Source organism: Numenius arquata, chromosome 1 (assembly GCF_964106895.1).
Source record: "Numenius arquata chromosome 1, bNumArq3.hap1.1, whole genome shotgun sequence".
NCBI classification, from domain to species: Eukaryota; Metazoa; Chordata; class Aves; order Charadriiformes; family Scolopacidae; genus Numenius; species Numenius arquata.
This window is the reverse complement of record NC_133576.1, coordinates 9,213,775-9,238,965: the sequence shown is the minus strand read 5'-3', so window position 1 is coordinate 9,238,965 and position 25,191 is coordinate 9,213,775. Positions and strand designations below refer to the sequence as shown.

At 46.2% G+C, this 25,191-nt stretch overlaps 1 protein-coding gene and 1 gene segment (V, D, J or C); one reads left to right on the top strand and one right to left on the bottom strand.

The window, feature by feature from the left end:
• Positions 1–23,959, bottom strand: part of LOC141471929 (T-cell receptor beta-2 chain C region-like) — a 41,988-nt gene extending 18,029 nt beyond the window's left edge. Inside the window, 3 exon segments of the C gene segment in view lie at positions 4,650–4,657; positions 23,223–23,510; positions 23,917–23,959. Coding sequence covers positions 4,650–4,657; positions 23,223–23,510; positions 23,917–23,959 — 339 coding nt within the window.
• LOC141467910 (trypsin I-P1-like) lies at positions 17,243–20,587 on the top strand. The gene is made up of 5 exons (XM_074152617.1): positions 17,243–17,282; positions 17,751–17,919; positions 18,547–18,800; positions 19,559–19,695; positions 20,438–20,587. Exons 1-5 carry the CDS (start codon positions 17,243–17,245, stop codon positions 20,585–20,587), a joined length of 750 nt encoding a protein of 249 aa, XP_074008718.1.
• Positions 23,960–25,191: the final 1,232 nt, after the last annotated feature.

Below are 25,191 nucleotides of genomic sequence, written 5' to 3'. Positions count from 1 at the left end.
ATCCCTTTGGTTGGACTGGGTCAGCTGTTCTGGCTGTGTCCCTTCCCAGCCTCTTGCTGAGCCTAAGTGGCCTGTGGAGCAGCATGAGTGGTGGAGGGAATGGGTTAGGAGACACAGCCATGATGCTGTGGGAGCATTGCTCTGCAGTAGCCAAAACACTGACATGTTATCAACACCTTTCTAGCTACAGATACAAAGTGTAGCACTATGAGGGCTGCTATGGGGAAAGTTAACTCCATCCCAGCCAGACCAAATACACATCCCTCTGCAGATAGTGATGTTATACTATCCTACGTATGTATATTTCCTTTATTTCATTCCCTTTGCTTCCCTTCTCCTCCAGCTCATGTCTAGACAAGCTTCTTTTTAGAGGCCTTTGATTTGCACCCAAGTTGTGCCACTAAAGAACTGTATTGTTTCCCAAATGTTCATCTTTGCTCCCAACCCAACACCTGTATTGAATGATTAAGTCAAGGTTATCTGTCCTGTTATTTCTGTTCTGAGTCAGTTCTTGTCTCACAGGAAACCTGAGAAACAGCAGCTGTGGTGGGAAATATCTCTGTTTAACATCTTCATTAATGATCTGGATGATGGGGCAGAGTATACCCTCAACAACTTTGCAGACAACACCAAAGTGCGAGGAGTGGCTGGTATGTTACAGAGTCATGCTGCCATCCAGAGGGACCTTGGCAGGCTGGGGAAATGGGCCAACAATAACCTCATGAAGTTCAACAAGAGGAAGTGCGAAGTCCTGCACCCGGGCAGGAATAATCCCATGAACCAATATATGCTGGGAACAACTCAGCTGGAAAGCAGCTTGGCAGAAAAGGGGCTGGGGCTCCTGGTGGACAGCAGGTTGCACATGAGCCAGCAATGTGCCCTTGCTGCAAAGGTGACAAGTAGTATCCTGGGCTGCATTAGACAGAGTACTGCCAGCAAGTTGAAGGATGTGATCCTTCCCCTTTATTCAGCCCTGTTAAGGCCACAGCTAGAGTACTGTGTCCAGTTCTGTGCTCTTCACTACAAGAGAGACATGGACATACTGGAGAGTGTTCAACAAAAGGCCACAAAGATGATAAAGGTACTAGAGCAACACACATAGGAGGAGAGGCTGAGACAGCTGGGACTGTTTGGCCTAGAGAGAGAAGGCTCAGGAGAGCTCTGGTAAATGTGTATAAGTACATGAAAGGAGGGTGCAAAGAGGATGGAGACAGGCTCTTTTCAGAGGTGTCCAGTGACAGGCCCGGAGGCAATGGGCACAAACTCAAATGCAGGAGATTCCTTCTGAACACAAAGGTGTTCAAACACATTTTTACAGTGAGGGTGACTAAGCTCTGGAGTAGATTGCATAGGGAGATTGTGGAGTCTCCATGCTTAGAGATATTCCAACACTGTCTAGACACAATCCTCAGCCACTGGCCCTAGGTGGCTCCGCTTGAGCAGGGGCTTTGGACAAGATGACCTTCAGAAGCTTCTTCCAACCTCAACCATTCTGTGATTCTGTAATCCTATGATTCTGTAAAACCCTCACAGTAGTTTCAGGATGACTACATCACATGGTATAGCATCATTATCTACATAAAATAGATGTGATGATTATTATTATGTAGATAGATTATCTACATAAGAGCTGTGACTTTACACATCCTCTTCTTCCTTTATCTTATCTTTTGAGCAGCCAGCATAACTTCTAGACAGCAGGTAGGCTATTATTGACAAGCTACTATTCATTACAAATATACAGCTGTTTACGCAGATGTGCCTGAGATGTCATTGCTGAGCATCTAAAACAAGTAGTTTTACTATGGTTTCTGTACCTACAGCTCCCTTGCCACCTTCTATAGCAGGAGACAAAAGAGAATAAATATGAGGACAGGGATTGTGGCAAGGAAGACAGTAGCTATTTCATGAGAAACTTCTTAGAATAGCTGCTTTTTGTGCAGTGCCACTTCATGCTGGCAAAAGAAGTACTGCATAGGAGAACTGGATTAGGGAACTGCGACTGCAGAACTTCAAGATGGCAATGACCACTAGAGATTTCTATGATTTTCTACTACCACCTGGAAATTGCACAGCTGTGACCAGTCAATAATTGAGCTCATTAATCTGCTGAACATTGAAAGCTGCTGATAAGTTTTTTTTCACAGGGCCTTAAAATTGCGTTTGCTGCTCTAAACTAAAAATGCTCAAGAGTTGAGAAATAGAAAGGGATCCTTCCTCTGTTATGTTCCCAGAGCCAATAAAGTTGGTTTTCAGTGTTTATGCAAGAGATCTGAGCTAGGACTCTAACATCATGATTTTCAGAAACTGGTAATTTATTAAAAGATAAAAAATAATGTTAAAAAATCACCCAAAAGTCACTCCCAAAGTTACCACCGTGATGTTTATATCCCTTAATGATTTCAGCATAAACTAACACTTTCACAGGGCTTTTCGATCACTAGTACTAATTCCAGACAGCAACAGAGTGAATGTGTTTGGTACCTGTGTAAAGATGACCTCTATCTAAGATCAGAGGCTGAAGAGGATAAGGAACCCAGTGTGTCTCTGCTATGTGACAGACAATGCTTTCCCAATGCTTCCCTGCTGTACGTCTGTAGTCTGATATGAACAGTGAGTAGATCATGGACCTAAGAGCATTCTGAGGAGTAGATGGGTGCTCCCTGGGAGCAAGGAATGGTATGTTACGCTCATTGCTGAGCAGCTCCTGGAGTCAGAAGAATATCGGCTACCAGGGTGTGCAAGGAGTGGTGTTTGAAGCTGAGCCTTTCAGAAATGTCTTTGGAGGACTGGAGTAAGTCTGGGATGCAACTGGATTTAGCCTCTTCAGAGCCTCCACTGTGTCCAGAGTGAGATTACAATGAAAAGGAGATTGTCATGCATCTGAATTTCCCTAATCAAGAACAGTTTAGCTTCTTTTAGAGCAGAGCCTGGAAGCAAAGTAACATTTATGTAGCACGGTCGATCAGGAGACTAGGACCCTGGCATGAAATCAAGTGATCCATCCTGGCAGGACAAAAGTCCCCCAGCAATTTTGGTGAAATGGAGTGTGAGGATCTTTTACAGGACATACTCCCATCTGATTCCCACTCCTTGCTCTCACCAGCTATTACCATCACCTCCCACTCTTTTTTTTTTTTTTGCTGTAATCAAATAGCAGCATAGCCAGTTTTCCCACATCAGTGAGCATCTGCTACCTGCGACAGTTATGTGCTTCATATGCTATGTCTTCCGTACAAGCATAGGAGGCAAACAATTGGTCTGTGCTCAATGGTATGCAGACTGACAAAGACAGGACCTAAAAACAGCCCAAAATATACAAGTGTATAGCCATACTTTCTTAAAGATACCTTTTGCTCTTTTAAGCACTGTTTCCCTTTCTTTGAAGAAAAGGTAAGTGCTAGGTTATGTTATAAAAACAGGAGCACAGACAGGCAATGGCAGGTAGGGAAACCCTAATAATACCCTGCCCTCACTTTTCCCAGGCCCATCACTGAAGAGCAGTTAGTTCATCAAAAGCTCATCTTTGCAAGCAATGAAGACAGAGGCACAACAGGAGGCAATTTCTGCCATCAACTGTCTCTCACAAGGGGAGCACCAGGTGACAGCAGGTTTTGTGGTTTCCTTTCTCTGCCCATGAGGTTTTGCTGTGAAGAGATGCCTCGGTCCAGCTCAGAACTGTATGCGTTTCTGTGGCAAGGAAGAGAGGGATCCTGCAATTAAGAAGGGTGTGGAGCAGGTGAATAAAAGTGCTGCAGGGCATACTGTCGCTTGTAAAGCTGCCAAAGTGCTGTCCCTTCCACAATGGAAGGCATGCCTGTTTCCTCCCACCTGTACTGGTGCCATCTTCCTGTGTCCACAATAAGAGGCTAGGCTCTCCTCCCACACCAATCAATCTCTCATTGGGCACCTCTGTCTTTGAGTTGATCATCAGTATGTGGAAGAACCTTGAATTCTCCTTCTGCTTTGTACCCTTTTCTTGGTGTTCTGGTGCGGTCCATGGGGAGCTAGTGGCCCAACACATGGCCGTGCTTCTGTAGCACCAATCTTAAGAAGTATCTGCTGCCTTTCACTAACCACATCAGCAGTGCCCCAATTCTTAATGCTGATCTATGGGTTTGTACTTCTGAAGGCTTTTTGTCTTTGAATCCTGATGCTGCTTCACTGCTTTTTCTGTCCCTCTTCCTTCCAAAAAGTTCTGGCTCTATTGCCCCACTTCTTCCTTGTCTTTCTTCTGCTCTTCCTCTGCCTCTTTCAAATATGTCTTGCTCACATTTTTCAGAGACTCCATCTCTCACTCAGGCAAGGTGGGGATTTTATCTTAGTGCTCAATCCTCTCACTGTACCGTGTGATCACTCGCAGCACAGAAATATGTGGCTGCGTCATTGTATGTCACATTCTTGATTGTCATCACAGAGTATTCATTATTGTCTCTGGTAATGTAAAACTTGGCCTCACTGTAACCTTCTTCATAAGAGTTCTTCATCCATGTAGTAATAGTGGCTACTAACTTCAGACCATGTCTTGGAAGCTGCTGGTACCAGAACATGTAGGCAAGTGTGGTATAATTCTGGTAGCAGGACATGTCAACAGTCTCTCCAGCTCTCTTAAGTGTTGTTTCTGGCCACTGCATGATGAGGCTTCCAACCCCAGCACCTGCATGAGTGAGAGAGAAAAAGAGAAAGTGACAAGAAATACAGATGATGGCCAAAAAGGGTCCTTTACCTCACAACAGCCCTGTATGGCCTGGATAAGACCCACGCTGCAGATGGATCTGTTGTCTCTCACCAGGTAAAAGAGTAAGCAAAACAGTCAGCATGGCCCATCAGCTGTCCCAGAACACTGTGTTACTGATCATTGCGAGTTAAGAGAGAAGAGGCTGGAGAGACTGATGCCCCTCCCCTTGTTCTGATTTTTCCATCAAGCTTGGGCAAAGAAGAGAGAAGGGACAGTCAACCTTTGATACCCTCTTTCGTGAGCCATTAAAAGCAAAACGAAGTATTCGTGTGGCTGTAAGTTTTACTTTAGGCTTTCCTCAAGATAGGCAGCGTTTGGAGCTCCTGATAAAAATGTGGGATTGCTTGCAGACCAGTAAATTGCTGGCTGGATGTTGTACTGTCTGTGCATGTCTGGGTATAGGATCTGTCAGCCATGAACCTGGGAATATTGGCCTCAAAAATTATTTTTTTACTTATCTACACATGTGGATATAGCTTGGGCCATCTTTCCAGAAGGCTTTATTCCGGTAAACGTAAGCATATATTTTTTTCATTCTGGAGAGATGTTCTCAATACCTGAAAGATGATACCTCAAGACTCAGAACTTACGTTGGACGGAAGCAAAGATAATATACCAAGATCGTAGAGGCACAAAAATCATGTTGAATCACATCTTAATTTCTTCAGTTTTCTGGTTAGGAAAGCATATTCCCTGCAATTTAATCTTCCTGGGAGTTCTAATTCACTTCCTAATTACAAAAAACAAAGCATCTCTGCCAGCCTTTTTTTCTGAAACCAAAAACTGTCATTAGACATTAGCCTCATGAACAGTCTGTTTTTTCTAGAGTGCCAAGTACTTCCTAGTTAGCCTTGTCTTAAACTATACCATTCTATTATTTTCTGAATATTTAAGATTCAAAAAACTTATATTATTGTAGATGATTCTTTTCTTGCTAGTACTTTGAATGAAATATACATATTTAGTTTCAATGATCTTCTTCAGTAATCCTGATATTGCATCTTCCAAACAGTAAGCAATATTACTGAAGTTTTCTCTTTTTCTTCCCATTCTGTTGATATACCCCTCTCCCATATTTGCCTGAAGGTCTAGAGAAATTCAAATTTTCCCTTGACCTTATATATTTGTTGAAGTGCCATGTTCTGTCTGTGAGCCTGGTGATACTATACTTTCTCTGGGCCTAAGGCCCTGAGTTCCTAGGGTCATACCAGGATTCAGAGGAGTGTGAACTTCAAAAATTTTGGTAATGAAAGTCCCTTGTCTCACTTTTTTAATCCTACTTTTTTAAGAAGTTAACAGAAATTACCTGAGAAGATACAGCTTCTTCTCAGATGGGAAAAAAAAAGTATATTCTATATGATGTATAAAAGTTTTTCATGATCTCCAGTGTCATGGACACTTGGCATACGAGAAGTAGGGTTTTGACCATGGCTCCTATTCAGTCCCTGCCAGTTCTTGCCACTGCAGGTTTTCTCAGGAGAAATTATTCCTTACCCATGCTCCAGCAAGGTTGAGCCCTCTGCTGGATGTACTACAGTTTCAGTGACTCGTCAAGGAATTGTAGACAGTGCAGAACATTTTTTTTTTAATTACCTTCCATATCTTTTACATTTTTCTTTGAATTTTTGTCCTGCTTTCAAAGTCATTACAGCAGTTAGCAAATGAGTTTAACCAAATTTAGTATGCCTTTATATTCTTTTATGGTTTTTACACAGATCATCCTTGGATGCTTATTTTTAGCATTTACTTCCCACAACCTGTTCTTCTTTTTAATCTTTCATGGAAGTTTTGTCTTGATTTCACTTGTTCTCCATCTGAGTCTATTGACATTTTGCCTTTTCACCTTATTGCTAGGATGGAACACCTTGAGACACTTCCATAGGCCATGTTGAGACTGTTCCTGCTGCTTTGAGGAATGTCCATAAATGACGCCTGCATGTCTTGTGAATGGAGGCACTGCAGATTTTTTAGTTTGATTATTGTCTGTCATGCTGGACCTGTTAGAAACCTTTTTGACCTCAAGTTCTGGAGGGAGAAACTATTTCAGAGACTTGATGGGAAATAAAATGGACTATGGAGACTGGGAATTAATTCTAAGATTACGCTGTGTAAGAACTCTGAGACAAGGTGAAATAATTTCAGTGCAGCTGGGCTGCACATTCTTCTCTAGTTACCTGTGTTAGAAATTATTACTCATTCCAGGATGAAGATTTTTATTCAGAGTAACTTTTCTGTCTCAGGAAACAAAAAATGATTGCACACTCTTTGAAGGAAGGAAGTATCTGGAAGATGGAACTCAGGCCCTCTAGTGTGTCTCTCAGGAGTTGCCTAACATGTTGCTGCCTTCTGAAGAGTAGCTAGATTGGCAGCCCTTCTGTTTTTCAGTTAAAACATCTAATTCTTTCAGTCTATTTTCTTTTTAGATTAAAGAAGAAACAAGGGAAAACAAAATAGTACCAAAATAAAGGCAGGTATGGTCAAGCTTCCCAAATCAGACCCTGAACTACTGGATTTGGGGAAGAATAGACATAGGAAAATAGAGGAATAAAGTTATAGAAGGGGCCAGTCAGAGGTAAACAGGTTGCTGATGCTTGCCTGTCTATGCTTCCTAAGTATGCTTGCCTGTCTATGCCTTGTGCCTCTTTAGCTCAGTGTATGTCTTATTAAATTCCATTTCTAAGTATTTCCCTGAGGGATGGACTGTCTGTTCTGTGTGCATGTGTTTTACATATGGATGTCTAAGTCCTAGTCAGGTAAGAGTGGCCATGTGTTAGTCATGCCAGCAGCTGGGGCAAAGGAGGGTATGTGAGTGTGTGTGCTCACTCGTGAATGTGAAGGCAGACTAGCTGGCAAGTAAGTGAAGTGACCTGGGTTCCAGGTGAGTGTCTGTGTTTCTAACGGCAAGACCAGGGGGAGGTGGCAACCAGAGGGAGCTGTTGTGGTTTTGGCCAGATTGGCCTAAACCAGAATGACAGATGGACCCTCCACCCTCCCACCCTCTCCCCCCACCCCCCAAAAAAAGAGAGGAGAAGAAGAGATAAGGAGAGTTATAAGTTTAGAATGAACTAAACTAATATTAAATTTTTTAAACAGGAAATAATGAAATAGATACAATGTATACAAAACCATATCAAGCTCCCAGGGTGATGTCACTGGCAGGCACTGGTGAAGTCCCAGACTGGACTCAGTGATGGATGGGAACTAGATTCCAGCTCTGGAGTCAGGAACACATGGATTGGGAGCAAAGGAAGATGAACAGACAGGGTCCTCTTCGGACGTCAGCCATTGAAGAAAGAGAGCTGACCCTTTGGTCCCTCAGCTTTTATACTGAGCATGGGGCTGATGGGATGGAACACCCCTGTTGGTCAGGTTTAAGTCACCTGTCCTGTCTGCTCCTCCCCACAGGTGGGATCCCTCTATGCTTTTTTCCATTTCCGACCCTCCAGTGGGGCAAATAATGAAATTAGCTGACCTTGATTGTTATAGCAATAAGTATAAGCAAGAGCCTCTCTGCATACTATTCCTTGGCATGAAGTACAAACATTGGTCTTATCACTCTGAGAATGAGCAGTTTTCTCCACAATATGCTGTTAATTTCAGAGAGTTAGAAGAGTCCTAGCTAATAAGTAAAATTACTGAACAGAAAGTTGGTTCTGTTTTACCTCAAACCAGGACAGGAGCAGAAGAGTCTCAAACACCTGTTGGGGTGGGGGTGGGTTGGGTGGGGTGCGCGTAACAGCAATTGGAGTGAGGCTGCAGGACTTAGGTACTGTGGTGATTGGGATCTAGGGGCAGCTACTGGGCAAAGTCAGTGTCTAAACACAGCTATGGAAAGGATACACATTGTACATATGTATACATACACTTCCCACTATTGAACCCTCATCCAGTTCAGCCAGAGAGGGACACAAGATGAGGCCATTGGTGCTGTTTCCATTTGTGTGAGTGGTGGGTGTGTCTGTCTGCCTAGATCTGTGTTGTCATCTGTGTATACATCTATATGTGTGTTATATATATGTGTGTGTCGTGTCTAGTGGGAGTACATTCTCAGCCTTGCTACTGGATGGGCCAGGGGAGCATGGAGCTGTGGCAGCCTCCTCTCTGTCAGGCTGCTAGATTCAGCCCAGTCTAACAGTGAGCCTCAGAGAGAGGAGTGAGATCTCCTCTTTAACGGAAACAGGAGCTGTAAAAGAAATGTGACAATGAGGAAAGGGCTGAGGCACCCTGCCTACATGGAAGACAACCAAAGGAACAAGGAAATGCTTTCTACTGAAGAGTTTTCAACAAAAGTTGGAAACAGTAAGAACTGGCTTCGCAAAGTTTTTTGCTGGATTTAGAAACTAATGCTATGAAACAGAGCATCAAGCAAAGATTGGCCTTCCAGTCCTGAATGATAGAGAAAAATGACTGTTGTAACACAAGGAAGGCACTGGCAGCCCATTTTCAGAGCTACGTATAGCTTTAGTACTTATGGACAGGACTAGGACTGTGTCCAGGTCAACGGTGACTGTGTACAGTTACTATCAGATGGCTCTTCAGTCTTGGTGCATTGAAGGCATGTCAGGCCCATTTCTTTCAGTAGCCTACACTGGTACAGAAAGTTCCTCTAGGGCCACCTGTTTGTTTATAGAATCATAGAATAGTTTGGGTTGGAAGGGACCTTTAAAGGTCATCTAGTCCAATCTCCCCTGCAATGAGCAGGGGAGCTCAGAGCCCCATCCAACCTGACCTTCAATGCTTCCAGTGATGGCACATCTATCACGTCTTAGGGCAACCTGTTCCATGTTGCACCACCACCATTGTAAAATATTTCTTCCTTATATCTAGTATAAATTTTCCCTCCTCTAGTCCTATCACAACAAGCCCTGCTAAAAAGTTTGTCACCATCTTTCCTGTAGCCCCCTTTAAGTATTGAAGGCTGCAATAAGGTGTCCCCAGAACCTTCTCTTCTCCAGGCTGAACAACGCTAACTCTCTCAGCCTGTCCTCATAGGAGTGGTGCTCCAGCCCTCTGATCATTTTTGTGGCCCTCCTCTGGATTCGCTCCAACAGGTCCATGTCATTCCTGTGCTGAGGGCTCCAGAGCTGGACACAGTACTCCAGGTGGGGTCTCACCAGAGAGGAACAGAGGGGCAGAATCACCTCCCTTGGCCTGCTGGCCATGCTTCTTTTGATGCAGCCCAGGATACAGTTGGTTTTCTGCGCTATGAATGCATATTGTCAGCTCATGTCCAGCTTTTCACTCACCAGTATGCCCAAGTCCTTCTTGGCAGGACTACTCTCAATCCCTTCACCCCCCAGCCTGTATTGATACTGGCATTTGCTCTGACCCAGGTGCAAGACCCTGCACTTGGCCTTGTTGAACCTCATGAGGTTCACAGAGGCCCACTCCTCAAGCCTGTTCAGGTCCCTCTGGATGTTATCCCAACCCTCAGGCACGTCAACCGCACCACTCAGCTTGGTGTCATCCGCAAACTTGGTGAGGGTGCACTCAATACCACTGTCTATCTCACTGGTGAAGATATTGTACAGTACTGGTCCCACTACAGACACCAATTGTCACTGATCTCCATCTGGACATCTCCATCTGGACACTAACCACTACCCTCTGGATGAGAACATCCAACCTTATCCACCGAACAGTCCACCCATCAAATCTGTACCTCTCCAATTTAGAGAGAAGTATGTTGTGGGGGACTGTGTCAAAGGCCTTGCAGAAGTCCAATAGACAGACAATTCCTAGAGAAATCCTTCCTCCTCAGGCTTGTCATCTCAAATCCCTTGCCCAGTCAGACCTGTGCTGCTCCTTTCACACCTCTCATCCCCAACCAGTCCATTCTAATTCCCTTTCTAATCCAGCCGCGTCTGCTTGTCTGGTGCAAGTTCCCCTTCCTCATCCCTTCTATTTCACTGTGACAACCTCACTGGCTGACACTTCTAAACTCCTTCCCCAGCTTTTTCAGACCACCTAACTTTCCACCTCACCACCTTTACACTTTTTCCAGTCCCTCTTTGGCCTCCCTTTTCTTTCCCAAACTCTCCACCCTATATTGCAACAGCAAAGAGGCAGTTTCTTGTTTTGGAGATGTTAAAATTGCCCAGTAGTTGCCCAGTTTACACAGGTTTTGGGTGCACAGACCCTTCAGGGGACGTTTTTCTGGCTGTTCTCTACAGATCATGTGCTGAATGAGGTGGATTAAATGAATTATTTAAAATCTGATCTCCCCCGTTTGCTATGTCCTTGCAGGGCCCTTCCTTTCCTTTCTAATCCAGCCATTTCCTGAAGATTCCTGGGATACAGTCTGTTTCCCACCTCAAAGGCTGAGGCTGTATATCCACTTCTGGCTGCATGTGGGACCACTGTTCTCAAGAATTTCCTACCCTTCCTTTCTTAACCAATCTTCTTGCATGCTTTACGCTGTTATGAGGTCACAGACCTTTTCTCCACCTGCTTGCTATTATTTTCCTTTCCTTAGCAGCAGTCTGTGTTACCTGTTGCTCAGAATGGGAGCTTTCAGTCACTGGAGAACTTTAGGGAAATTGGCTGCTGGGACACCAGTAAAAATTAGGTTTCATCTTGGGACTCAGCACTGTCAGTGAACAGAAAGACCTGTAGACCTGTATGTGAGAGCCATCCAGCAAAGCAGGGCAACCTGCATGAGCAAATCTGAAGGGTATTGTTGATTGAGGCACACTGGCAAGACAGTTTGGGGAACTTGCAGGCAGAACATGGAAAGGATGCAAAACAGGCATGAAATGTGCATGGATCTCACGAACCTGGGCAGTAGAGCAGGAGAAGTGTCATCAGGTACATGCAACATGCACTTGGAGAACAAGTCTTATGAGAAGCAGCTGAGAGAGCCGGGATTCTTAGCCTGGAGAAAAGGAGGCTGAGGGGAGACCTTATTGCTCTCTACAACTACCTGAAAGGATGTTGTAGAAATGGCCTCAAGTTGTGCCAGAGGAGGTTTAGATTGGATATTTGGAAAAATTTCTACACTGAAAGGGTTATCAAGTATTGAAAAAGGCTGCCCAGGGAAGTGGTGGAATCATCATCCCTGAAGGTATTTAAAAGATGACTAGGCGTAGTGCTTAGTTGCATGGCTTAGCGATGACATTTTCAAGGCCAATGGGATGAGGTTTAATAAGGCCAAGTGCCGGGTTCTGCATTTCGGCCACAACAACCCCAGGCAATGCTACAGGCTTGGGGAAGAGTGGCTGGAAAGCTGCCTGGCAGAAAAGGACCTGGGAGTGTTAGTGGACAGCCAGCTTAACATGAGCCAGCAGTGTGCCCAGGCAGCCAAGAAGGCCAACGGCATCCTGGCCTGTATCAGGAATAGCGTGGCCAGCAGGAGCAGGGAAGTCATCGTGCCTCTGTACTCGGCACTGGTGAGGCCTCACCTAGAGTACTGTGTTCAGTTTTGGGCCCCTCACTACAGGAAAGACATTGAAGCGCTGGAGCGTGTCCAGAGGAGAGCCACCAAGCTGGTGAGGGGTCTGGAGAACAAGTCCTATGAGGAGAGGCTGAGGGAACTGGGCATGTTTAGTTTGGAGAAGAGGAGGCTGAGGGGAGACCTCATTGCCCTCTACAACTACCTGAAAGGAAACTGTAGAGAGGCGGGGGTTGGCCTCTTCTCCCAAGGGAATAACGACAGGACCAGAGGAAATGGTCTGAAGTTGCGGCAGGGGAGGTTTAGATTAGATATTAGGAAGAATTACTTTACTGAGAGAGTGGTCAAGCACTGGAACAGCCTGCCCAGGGAGGTGGTGGAGTCACCATCCCTGGAGGTATTTAAGAAACGTGTAGACGTGGCTCTTCAGGGCATGCTCTAGTGCCCGGGATTGTTGGTTTGTGGTGGGGTGTTGTGTGTGGGGTTTAGTTGATGGATGCTGCTTGCTTTTTTTTTTTTTTTTTTTTTTTTTTTTTGGGGGGGGTGTTGTTGTTTGTTTGGTTTTGTGTTGTGTTTTTTTGTTTGTTTGTGTGTTTTTGTGGTTTTTTTTGTTGTTTTTTTTTTTTTTTTTTAATGTGGTTGGACTCGATGATCTCAAAGGTCCCTTCCAACCACTAAGATTCTGTGATTCTGTGATTCTGTGATTCATAGAATCATAGAATCGTCCAGGTTGGAAGAGACCCTTGGGATCATCGAGTCCAACCATCTACCCTACACTACAAAGTTCTCCCCTATATCATATCCCCCAACACCACATCTAAACGTCTCTTAAACACATCCAGGGATGGTGACTCAACCACCTCCCTCGGCAGCCTATTCCAATGCCCGACCACTCTTTCTGTGAAAAATTCTTTCCTAATGTTCAGTCTAAACCTACCCTGTTGGAGCTTGAAGCCATTCCCTCTCATTCTGTCATTAGTTACCTGTGCGAAGAGACCAGTACCAACCTCTCTACAGTGTCCTTTCAAGTAGTTGTAGAGAGTGATGAGGTCTCCCCTCAGCCTCCTCTTCCTCATACTAAACAGTCCCAGCTCCTTCAACCGCTCTTCATATGATTTGTTTTCCAGGCCCTTCACCATCTTCATTGCCCTCCTCTACACTCGCTCCAGCACCTCGATATCTCTCTTGTATTGAGGTGCCCAAAACTGGACACAATACTCCAGGTGTGGCCTCACCAGTGCTGAGTACAGGGGCACAATCACCTCTCTACTTCTGCTGGTCATGCTATTTCTAATACAAGCCAGGATGCCGTTGGCTTTCTTGGCCACCTGGGCACACTGCTGGCTCATATTCAGCCGCTTGTCAATTAGAACCCCCAGGTCTCTTTCTTCCAGGCAGCTTTCCAGCCACACTTCCCCAAGCCTGTAGCGCTGCTTGGGGTTATTGTGGCCCAAGTGCAGAACCTGGCACTTGCCCTTGTTGAAACTCATACCACTGATTTTGGCCCAATGATTTAATCTATCTAGGTCTCTCTGTAGAGCTTCCCTATCCTCCTGGGAATCAACACTCCTGCTTAACTTGGTGTCATCTGTGAACTTGCTGATGATACACCCTATGTCCTTGTCGAGATCATCAATAAAGACATTAAACAGAAATGGTCCTAACACTGAGCCCTGAGGCACACCACTTGTGACCGGCCGCCAGCTGGATTTAAATCATTTTCAGTGTTAGATTGATGGTTGGACTCAATGATCTGAAAGACCCCTTCCAACCTAGATAATTCTATGATTCTGTGATACTCACAGCAACTGCTCATTGTGTTTCCTCATCTTGACAAAGGCATTCGGAAATCATATCTAGGATCGTGAATGATTAATGCGGCACTCCTGACCAGTTCACCATCTTCCTTCACATCAGTGTTGTAGTCTCCCAATCTCACTTGCATATGGTTGCAAAATTACCAGCACAAAAGAGCAGCAGTTAACCATGGGTAGAACAACTTTGTACCCACAAGGGACTGGCAGACACTTGGAAGAGAATAAGGGAGTGTTTCCCTAATCAAAGTCATATGTGTCACAGAGCTCTAGGAGCTTTATGATTTCATGAAAGATGGAATCTGGAGAGCCTTGCTAGTTGGGCATCCTGTCCAGTGGATCCCCAGCTGGAAACTGTGGCAAAGGTGCTAGCATAGATGGATCACTTCAGACACCTAGAGCAATGGTGAGGGAAGGAAGATTCCTATTGCAGTGGAGCATGATCCTTGATCTGTGCTCTCTCTGCAGAGGTATGCCCTAAATTCAGGACAAGAAAGATCTATGGAGAAAGTCTGGAGGAGTGAAAAAGAACATTATAGTAATGTTAATCCACATGGACATGCAAATGTGCAGAGAAAGGCATGTTAGGATGTGCAGAAAAGGATGCCAAGAGTGCAGGAATACTGGAAAGATCATGTAATGCAGTGAGACAGAGGATAGTATTTCTCCTTTGGTTTCAGATACACCATGCACTGCCACCTTGGATTCCCTTCTTTTTGCTAGGCACCATATTCCAAATCTGGTGGCCTTGCAAGATTTGACTAGAATCCAGATGCACAACACAATCCATCCTTACGATTTCTAGCAGTGACACCTGACAGGACTCACTGGTTGTTGAGGAGTGAACTGCCACAGAAGTGATACCTAGCGTACAAGGACTCTGGTAGGAAAAAGAATACTCTGGGCAACTGTAGCCTCCCACAATCTTGTCATCATCAGCATCCCCAGGAAAAGCAACTGAGAGAAAGAGAATTGAGTTTCACAGCACCAGGTCTGAATCCATTTTCTTGAAGTGTAGCAGCAGCCAATGAGCTACAGAGGAATTAGCTAGACCAGAGTCTGAAACTTCAGAAGTCTTCACAACAGCTCCTGAAATATCCTCCTGAGTTCTATCTGTGCTGGTCTGAAACACAAGGCTTTGTCCTTACTACCCTGAGTCAGGAAGAGAACCAAAGAGCGGAAGCTGCCAAACAACTTCACAAGTGAAATGTGTGCAGCCTTCACACTGGCACCTTCACTTCCATGGTACCTTTGAAACAGGATGCAACAGCTGTGTCATGGTGGAAAGCACATGGTGCACACGTGTGTAGGCTGAGAAATGTAAAACTGGCAAACTCAGTTCAGAGTGTCAGCAGAATTTTAATTTGCTGGGGGGAAGCCAGGGGTGAGCAAGAGTGGAAGGAAACAATGTTAGTGAAGAAATCAGAGAGCACATGAAGGCTCTTCAGAGCAGGAGGCTGATGTTATAGCAGAATGTAAGGTATTGGTTGAAACAAACTGGGGACTTGATGTTTGTAGGTCAGATGGGATGTCTTTCAACCAGCTCCTCCCAGGCAGAGAGAAACCTGGGAAGAGAGAATCAAAGGTTCCTCCACCACCACGCTCTGTGAGATGTACAAGGACTGGCCTCAGAAACTCCTCCACTTTACGCTCCTTGGAAGCTCTAGCTCTATCAGCACATGGTCTCACCACCTTTCCCTTTCTCAGGATCTTGCATCAGCCTGGCCAAATGTATTTACTTTACCTGAGTCCAGTGATGACAGGGTTGACTGACATACTTGAACTAGGAACATAGATTTCTGAAAATACAAGCTGCTCCATTGATAGTATCTAACACGGCTGCCTTGCACTCACCAATTCTCCTCCTTCCCGTGCCCCTGGAGCTGCCAGCATTCTACTGCAGCATCTTTGCATTAAATGAGAGACTTGTTTGCACTCGGAGATGCATCCCTGGCATGTATATTTTGAAAGACCCTGAAAAAAACCTTGCAATGGGTCTGTGGAACTTTCAGCAGCATTGAGCAGAACAGGGTATTTACATTTCAGGTAGGGATTTGTCATCTTAAAGAAAGGAAGGAGAAGCTGGAGGAGGTGTTCCAATTTCAACCTGTTCCTCCTTCACAGTTCTCACTGAAAGGCCTGGAGGGCTGTTTGTCTGTCTGCTGTATGACCTCTGAGTTGTACATCGCAAACACCCCTTTTGCCTTCATTTGAGATCAGTTTGCTCCATGAGCTACCCTGCTGGCACACAGCCCTGAGTTCTGGGATTCACGGGAGCCTCTAGGTGTTTTGGACAAAGAAATTACAAATCCCCAGGGAGAGCAAATTGTACGCTATTGTAGATTAGGAATTGCTCTTGCTGTGCTTAGTTATGATGGGATTAGATAGCTTGGGTAATTTTTGTGTGCCAAGTCCTATTACACATCTTTCCCCTTTCCACAGGAAACTTCTAATCCTTATCTGTTTCTCAGGATAAACCATGTGTGTAAGAAAACTCTTCACTGATAGCAGTTTCAAGCCCAAGACAAGTCATGTAGCTCCCTGGAGAAGTCTCTTGGCCTTGGCTTTGTCCTTTTTTGAAATGAAGGAAAACTTCCTGTGTTGAGGACTCCAAAGCTGGACACAGTATGCCAGGTGGGGTCTCACGAGCGCAGAGTAGAGGGGTAGAATCACCTCCCGTGACCTGCTGGCCACACTTCTCTTGATGCAGCCCAGGATGCGGTTGGCTTTCTGGGCTGCCAGTGCACATTGCTGGCTCATGTTGAGCTTCTCATCCACTCATCCACTCTCATCCAAAATGAACTTGCTAAAATAAACTTAGCAAACTTAACACTGAGAGGGTTTGGGTTTCTTTTGTCTTGTTTTGTTTCAAAATTACTGTCCGTTACCTACAATATTCAGCTTCCAGCAAAAAGATGCATTTTTGAGAATAACACTGTCAGCACAGAGGAATCCCAAAGGGGTTTGAGGGTTGCTCTCAACAGGTGCTGCGCATATGAATGAGACAAACAAACAGCTTCACATCTTCCAAAGCCAAAACATATTTTTACATTGAAGGCTGCTCTACGATATGATTTAAAATAATTCTCTATCTTAGGAAAGGTTTATGATTAACTGATACATTTTTTTGTGCTTTCTACCAGTGCCTGTTGATGACCACATTTGGATCTTCAGATTTTCCACTGTGTACTTTTTGTCTGGAGAAAACCTTGGACTAGAGATAAGGCCATTTCAGAAAATGTATTTCTAGCAGCTCCCGCTGACACTCCACCAGTCTGGTCTTGAGGCTGTGGCAAGATCATGAAATTCATACTGTTTCTCGCCTTTGTCGGGGTGGCTGGTGAGTATGTTTTTTACTTCTGATTTTGTAATTTCTAAGGAAACACATTCTCTGAGCAAATTTAGAGGGCAGTCTATTGTGGAAAGGGAAGTCCGCTTTCACCTCGCAACAATTTTAAGGCAGAGCACTCCGACTTCTTCTGACTATGTCTGCTCACAATTGCTTGTGTCACAAAATGGGGAATGAATGCCCTCATAGGAATTCTTGAGCCAGGATTACTGAAATGAGTCCATAGCTTCAAAAAAAGACTGTCTCTGCCTTAAGGACTATCAAGTATAAAGATAACCCCCCTGGCCCAGGAAGTCCTGAAGCTGCTGTAAAGTTTTGGACTATGAGCGAGTACTCGCTCACCACTGGTATTGTGAGTTTTTAGAGAAGGAGAGCCTGCAAGTGAGATGCTTCAGTCAGCCACAGGGGCACGGGATTCCTTACGCCAGATGTTGACATATGCCACTTCTTATCTTCCAGTTGCCTTCCCCGTCAGCGCTGATGATGATGATGACAAGATCGTGGGAGGCTACACCTGTCCAGAGAACTCTGTCCCCTATCAGGTGTCCCTGAATTATGGGTATCACTTCTGTGGAGGTTCCCTCATCAACAGCCAGTGGGTCCTGTCGGCTGCTCACTGCTACAAGTCGTGAGTGCAAACAATTGTATTCTTCCTTAACCTACTTCTTTCTTCCAGTTCACTTCTAGCAGGAATTCTGAGCTGTGAGATCCAAATCTGTAAGTGACTTTGTTCTGACAGGGGACAACCAAGGAATAGGTGGCTCATGCAGGAAGCTGGGCTGAGGCATCACGAGGGCTTTTCCACTTTGGCCAACATTAGTGTGAATGCAGAGCACTTTCTCAAATGACAATGTCATAACCTAGCAACGAGTTACAGGCTGTGATTTCTTATAAATTGGATTAAAATTAAATTGCTACAACTTAGTAACTGGAGAACAGAAAGGGGAGTGAGGTCAGGGTGACAGCAGTTTGCCTCTTTCCAGAATGTTTGTATAAAGCACGGTTATGAATTCAACTTGTCCCAGCTCAGCCAAAGAAACTTGCAGAAATTCACCACCTGCACTGGGAGTGGGTAAGATCTCAGGGTCTTACCCTGAGTCCAAGATCCCCAAGGACTTATTGCAGGACCATAAAGAGAACCTGCATGAAAACAGCTCCTACGATAGCCATGTTGAAGCGAGGGCAGAGGGTGACGGGGAGGTTCTTCATAACCTGTCAGTGGCAGTAAAGTGTATGCATTCCTTCTCTTTTCCAGGCGCATCCAAGTGCAGCTTGGGAAACATAACCTGAAACTCACAGAATCCACACAGCAGTTAATTAATTCAGCTAAAATCATTCGCCACTCTGGCTACAGCTCCTATACACTGGACAATGACATTATGCTCATCAAGCTTTCCACACCAGCCCAGCTCAACGAGGCTGTCCAAACAGTTCCTCTGCCTACCAGCTGCGTGGCCACAGGCACCACGTGCCTCATCTCTGGCTGGGGCAACACCCTCATCAGCGGCAGTGAGTATCTGTGGGAACGTACAGCATCATGAGGGCTGGGAGACACCCTAAGACCTCCAGTTAACACCAAACAGTACAGGGTAGAGCACAGAGAGGTGCTGTGGGACAGGCCTTTTCGGCTGATCAGTCTCTGTAGGACAGTAACCATTTAACTTCCCCAAAGGAAATCTGCTAGAAGGTCTTTCCTCTTGTTCTGTGGGTCAAACACGAGCTCACTTAAGTCATCCATGTGCTGTTCACCAGCATGTTCATGCCGTCATAAATTTTGTGCCCTGGTGCTATCAGCTGTGCAGCGCCAAGCACGAGCAATTTAACTCCTGTCCATAGAGCTGTCAGTTCTCTGAGACCAAGATCAAAATCTGGTGGATCTCAAATAACTACAAGAGAGCTCCGTTTTCTTACACCAATGGTCAGAGGTGTGGATGGTGACTGGTGTCTAATCCACTGACGACAACTAAACCTGCCCCAGAGGAGAGCATGGTTTTCCTGAGGCACAGGTTTCCTCCAGCATGTGAGCTACAAGAATAGCTCTTGGCTCCACACTTGCCAGTTGAAGATTTTCTAGGTATCAGAAAAATTATCGTGGCTGCAGTTCCATCTAAAGAAAAGGAATCTGTGCTGTGATGACTGCTCAGAGGAAAAATGTCGACCGCTAAAACAGGATGTTCAGTGATTACTTTTCTGCTAAGAAAGATCTTCTCCGGGCTCTGAAATGAACTCAGAGATGTCATCAACTACCTCCCTCTGTTTTCTTCTAGGTTACTATCCAGACACCTTGCAGTGCCTGCAGGCCCCTGTACTCTCCCAAACCGACTGCGAAGAAGCCTACCCTCGGCGAATTACTAAGAACATGATATGTGTAGGATTCCTGGAGGGAGGCAAAGACTCCTGCCAGGTAAAACATCTGCTTCTCTTTTCCCATATGTTCCTCTCCTGCTTTTTGCTAGTAGAAGAGGCCGTCGTATTGGAGAATCTGCTATTCTCACTGCACTGGCATATCTGACCGCTGTATTTTTGAACAGCAGAGAGTTGGGGTGAAAGTAGCTTGTTGAGTGAGGCTGGATCTTTTTCCACTCAGTCAGTCATTGTCCCTTTTGTGAGACGGCGATTACCTCAGCCCTAAACTTCCACACGCAGACTATGCCACCTCGTGCGCCTTAGGTTGTTGAAAAGGAAGGAGTGCAGCACCAGAGAGTCAATACCAACCACGGTGACTTTAGAGCTTAGGACACAAGTGTTAATTTTGGACTCACCAAAAATTAGATAGCCAGTATGCCAAGATCCAGGTAATCTGGAAAACGAACACACCTGACAACTGCTCTGCATTTTACTTGTGCCTGGCTCCATGGAAATATTTGGAAGAATAATGTTTAAGACATACATGTCCTAAGTGTCTGCCAAGGACTGCATCCGTCCAAGCCAGGCAGCTTACTCATCCTTAGCTGTGGTGCCCTTGGAGCTAAAGTGAGGCACAGGAGCATCAGGTGTAGAGTGGTAATCAGAAATGACCTTTGTAGAACTTCTGTGCAGAGAAAGCCCAATGGAGCTCCCTTGAACGTTGGTGATTTCTGGGATCTCTGGCTCATCACTTAACGCTGATACCATTTGCTCAATATCCGTGTCCTTTATGTGCACAGGGGGATTCCGGCGGTCCAGTGGTCTGCAATGGTGAGCTCCAGGGTATCGTTTCCTGGGGTATTGGATGTGCGCTGAAAGGCTATCCCGGAGTTTACACCAAGGTTTGCAATTACGTCTCCTGGATTGAAAAAACTATAGCTGCCAACTGAGACCTGTTTTCTTCTCCTCATCATTTTCCTCTGTTTTGGGACTGAACGTACCAAAATGATCAAAAAATAAAGACTTTCAGGCACCCATTCTCTGTGCAACATTTCTCTGCGTACTTCCATAGGCCTATGGTATGGAGGACAGAGGCAGGGAATCTCACTGTGGGGAAAATATTTAATATTTGTAGTGCCTCTCAACTAGAAGGATCTTGGAATATTTTGCAGTTCTGGTTTTAACTCCTCCTAACCCCAGCTGGCACTGGAATTGAAAGTCCATGAAAAAGCTGCCAAAGTTGCCAATAGGCTCTGTAGCTGCCTCCTAAAAAAGAAAAGGGAAATAGTTTCAGCAAAATAAAAGGACAGAAAAAACAGAGAACAGGTGAAATAGGGAGAAATTTAAAATAAATCCAACACTGGAGGAAAAGGAGAGAAAGGAGAAGAGCAAGGCATGAAGGAACAAGCTCCATTTGCCTACAGACAGGTTTGTGCCCAGCCCTCTCAGATGCTTTGTCACTGAGATACCTCCTGGAAGATTAATAGGTGCCTGAGTCACTGAGACAGGCACAATCTACAAACAGGATCACACCATGGCTTTGTGTCTCATTGCTCTGCAGGCACTTGCTGAATTCCTTCTCAGCATCAGCACTTTTCCAGAAAATGTCCTGAGCTGTAGCCTGGCATCCTTCTCATCCTTCTCTGTTTTCACCAGAGTTCTTACTCGGGAGCAGTTGAAAGACCCTGAGCCTGTATCCCTCACAAACGTCTGTGAGTGGAGAGCGGTTGATATTTTTGCTTGTATGTTGCAGGAAAGGAGAGGAAAAAGATCCACCAGAGGTGATTTCTCCCTGGACCTGGGACATAGCTGGGGAGCCTAAGGTATCTCAGCCTGGTGCTGCCTCCGGGCAAGGGCTTCTAGCAGCTCTGCTTCAGGAACACACTTTGTCTGGACAATTCAAGTAGCCCTCAGCAGCTGAGACAATTTGTGTCATTGCCTGCTCTGCCCTGTGAATTAACGTGCCCAAGGGGGGGTTCCATTTCAGGTCAGACTGAGCTTGTCCTCCGGAGGTGGGGGGACTGAAGGGGCTGCAGCTGGGATGCAGCCGGTGAGACCACGATGGTCTTTAAAGCAGCTGTCCAGTGCAATTTCATTGACTTGTGCTCTACCAGTGACACCTCGCTACTACTCTGCTCACGAGCTGAAGAGATTCAAACCACTGCCATCCTCTCCACGGAACCCTCTTGTGGAGGAGGAAAGTGAGAGGCAGTCTATGAATGGCAGAGAAATGAGGCAAGGAAGTGAGTGTTAGAAGAAAGTAGAGTCTAAAGCTGATTCAGATATGGGAAAGAATAGAGAAAAAATTAGGGACCAGGAAGAAGGCAAAAGACAGACAGATGACAACCACCACTTTCCTTAAGTAGACAGAGATGGAAGAACGCCTGCAGCTCCCACACCCTCTGTTGCAGGTGTATCCCCCTGCATTCATTGCCACAAACTGCCTATAGGAGTTTCAGGAATGCCCCTAGATTCCTCAAAAGGAAAGGGAGAGAAGAACCGAGAGGGTGGGCTAAATTGTGCAGACAACAAGAAGGAACCCCACACCCCACAACACCACCAGCACTCCGACTGAGAGGAGGCTGTGCTTGATGTGCCCATGGGAAGGGTCTCCATTCCCCATGGTGTTCCCTGGGGGATGCAGGTGGCAGGGCAGTGCATTGGGAGCCCTGCTGGACTCATAGTATGCAAGGAGTCAGTGATGTCCAAGAGGGCAGGCCTGCCCTTTTGGTCCCTGTGCTCAGGGCTTGAGAAGCCCGTAGGTCAGCACGAGAAGCTGCAGTGTGGGAGCCTGCTGGAGTGACCCAAGATGGCCCGTGCTGCACACCGGTGTGTGTTATAAGAACAGGAAACCTTCTGGTAGCTGCACAGCTTGTTAACATAATCTGTAATGTATATAATATTTTTGGAAAAGGCAAACAGTATGTGAACTAAGGGGTGGGAAGTAGTGATCCTGACCCAGAGACTGCTGTAAATGGAGGAGTTACTGATCCACAGAACAGTTAACCCAAGAAGGCACAGGACCCTGCTGTGCTGCACATTCCCCCTGGCCACAGGATAACCTCAGAGAGGTCGTTGTAACGGAGCAGGACGTGGGCAGCTCCCACTCGGTACCGGCTCTTACACCACATGCCTGGCCTTGCCTTTACCTCGAGGTGCACCAAGAACCTCTCATGCAAAGACCTTTTCTCTTTGTCAGTGAGAATGACGAGCAGTGTTGCCAGAAGATAAATGAGAGGGGGTCTGCAGAGTGCAGATTGAAGAGAGACAGGAAGAAGAAGGTGGGGAGAAAAAGGGAGGCAGAGAGGGGAAGAAACGTTAGAGAAAAATGAATATAATGTAAATGAGACTTAAACCACAGCGGAGGCAAGGAGGAGTGGGGGGGCAAGGAGAGACAGCAGGACAAATAAACTCACAGAGTTTGAGAAGAGCATGAAGGTGAAAGCTAGGAAGCAGAGGAGGAAATAAGAGGAAAGGGATCATGCTGCCCTGTGCAGCACTGACAAGGAGGAAAGCAGGTCCCTTCTGTCAGGCAGGAGCAGGTTTGTGCTCAGCTCCCTCAGCAGCCTCGCCACTGTGTTTCACTCTCAGCACAGAAATACGTGCCAGAGTCATTGAGAAAGGCATGCTCTATTGAGAGGGTCATCCCGTCTCCTTCTATCCCACTGCTCTTCAAATGGCTTCGGAAATCCAACTCCACATCTGCTTTACTACCTTGAAATGCAGAAACCACGAGGATCAGCCTGGAGTCCTTCCCCAAAGGCAGCTTGTACCAGACCACAAATGTACTGTCGGCCTTCTTCTTGGAACAGCTTAAATTGACGGACTGGCCTTGGCGTATGACTCTGTCTGGGGACTGTTCCAGAGCCAATGCTGGAAAGCAAAAGGAGGAACATTGAGGAGGAGGAAAAAATGGAAAAACATTTCTAGGCTCTGTAGGTTGCTAGAGAAGAGGGTGAGAAGGAACGGGACAGCCTAGGGAGCAGGGAAAGGGATGGGAGAGCTCTTCAGATCAGCAGGTGAGTTTCCAATCTCTCTCCAATAGGCAAGAAACAGTCCAGGGCAGTTTGTGTCCAAAAAATGGCCCTTTTGGGGGGCTTCACACAGAAAAAAAAATAGCCCTTGTAGGAGATTCATGGATTCTGGCCCACTTCATCCGTTGCCCATCCACAGCATAGGAACATTTGGGGAATGGAGCACTGCCGGCAACTGGGTATGCAGCTGGGATAACAGCACTGGAATCCATGTAGGTGCTGAGGGGTGAGTTGAGTTCACTTACCCATAGGGGCCAGCATGGCCACCAAGAAGCAGGAGGGAACCATGAAGGAACAGACCCTGTCCTTCCTGGGACCTGCCTTTTGCAGCTGCCCAGAGATCTGTGAAGAGGAAGCCCTGAGTGAGGATGAGACCTACTAGAGATGCTGGGGTTGGGCAGGACATGAAGAGTGAGAAAGGATTGGCTGGCTGGGGCCGCTGGGGAAGGACGCACACAACCACAGGAAACGTTAAACCCTACAGAGATGGGGGGGTGTGTGTGTGTGCATGGGGAGGGGAGAAGGAGGTTGTGTGGAGAGAACTGTGCCGAGGTTGCATGGGAGTCTGTGCAAGGCAGGGACATGCTGAGAGTTCCCCTTCTCCTCTGAAGACCTTGAGAGCAGGAGAACTGTGGTATGAAGTACACACATAGGCCCCTTATATTTCCCCTTGCATTTTCCCTCTTTCCTCCAGCCATGGCTGGTTGGTTTGTTTTTATAGGTATATGAGGGGTCACTCTGTGTGTGTCATGCACACATGTGTATATGTGTACATGAATATGTGTGTGCATGTGCAGGCCTCCCTCCAGCCCTGGCCCAGCAGAGCCAGTGAGAGGGGTAGGAGAGGAAGGTGAATGTCTATGAAGAGCCCAGGGACAGTCAATGCGCTTGCACAGGGAAGACAGAAGAAAGTCTTGAATTGGCCCAAAGGGGGAGACATGAGGGAGAAGAGATGCTGAGGACTGGGTCTAGGGTGTCCTCTCTCTCCGCTTTCCTTACTGACAGGCAGTAGCCCAAGCTCCTCCAGAGATGATTTCTCCCTGGGACCTGTGACCTATCTGGGGACTCTTGGGTGTTTCAGCCTGGTGCTGCCTCTGGAGCAAGGGCTTCTGGCAGCTCTGCCTCTGGAGCAAGGGCTTCTGGCAGCTCTGCTTCTGGAGCACATTTTTTCTGGGAAATTCAAAGACTGCTCAGTTGCTGAGACCACCTGTGTCACTGCCTGCTCTGCCCTGTGAATCAATCTGTCCAAGGGGGGTTCCATTTCAGGCAGGACTGAGCTTGTCTTCCAGAGATGGGGGAGGCACAGCTGCAGCTGGAATGAACCAGTGAGACCACAGGGGTCTTGAAAGCAGCTGTACAGTGCAATTTCATTGCCTTGTGCTCTACCAGTGACACCTCGCTACTGCTCTGATCACAAGCTCAAGAGATTCAAGGCACTGGCATCCTCTCCACGGTGCCCTCGTGTTTCTGCCCAGAAGGATAGCCACATGGCCTCTCTGGAATGGGGCAAACTCAGCACA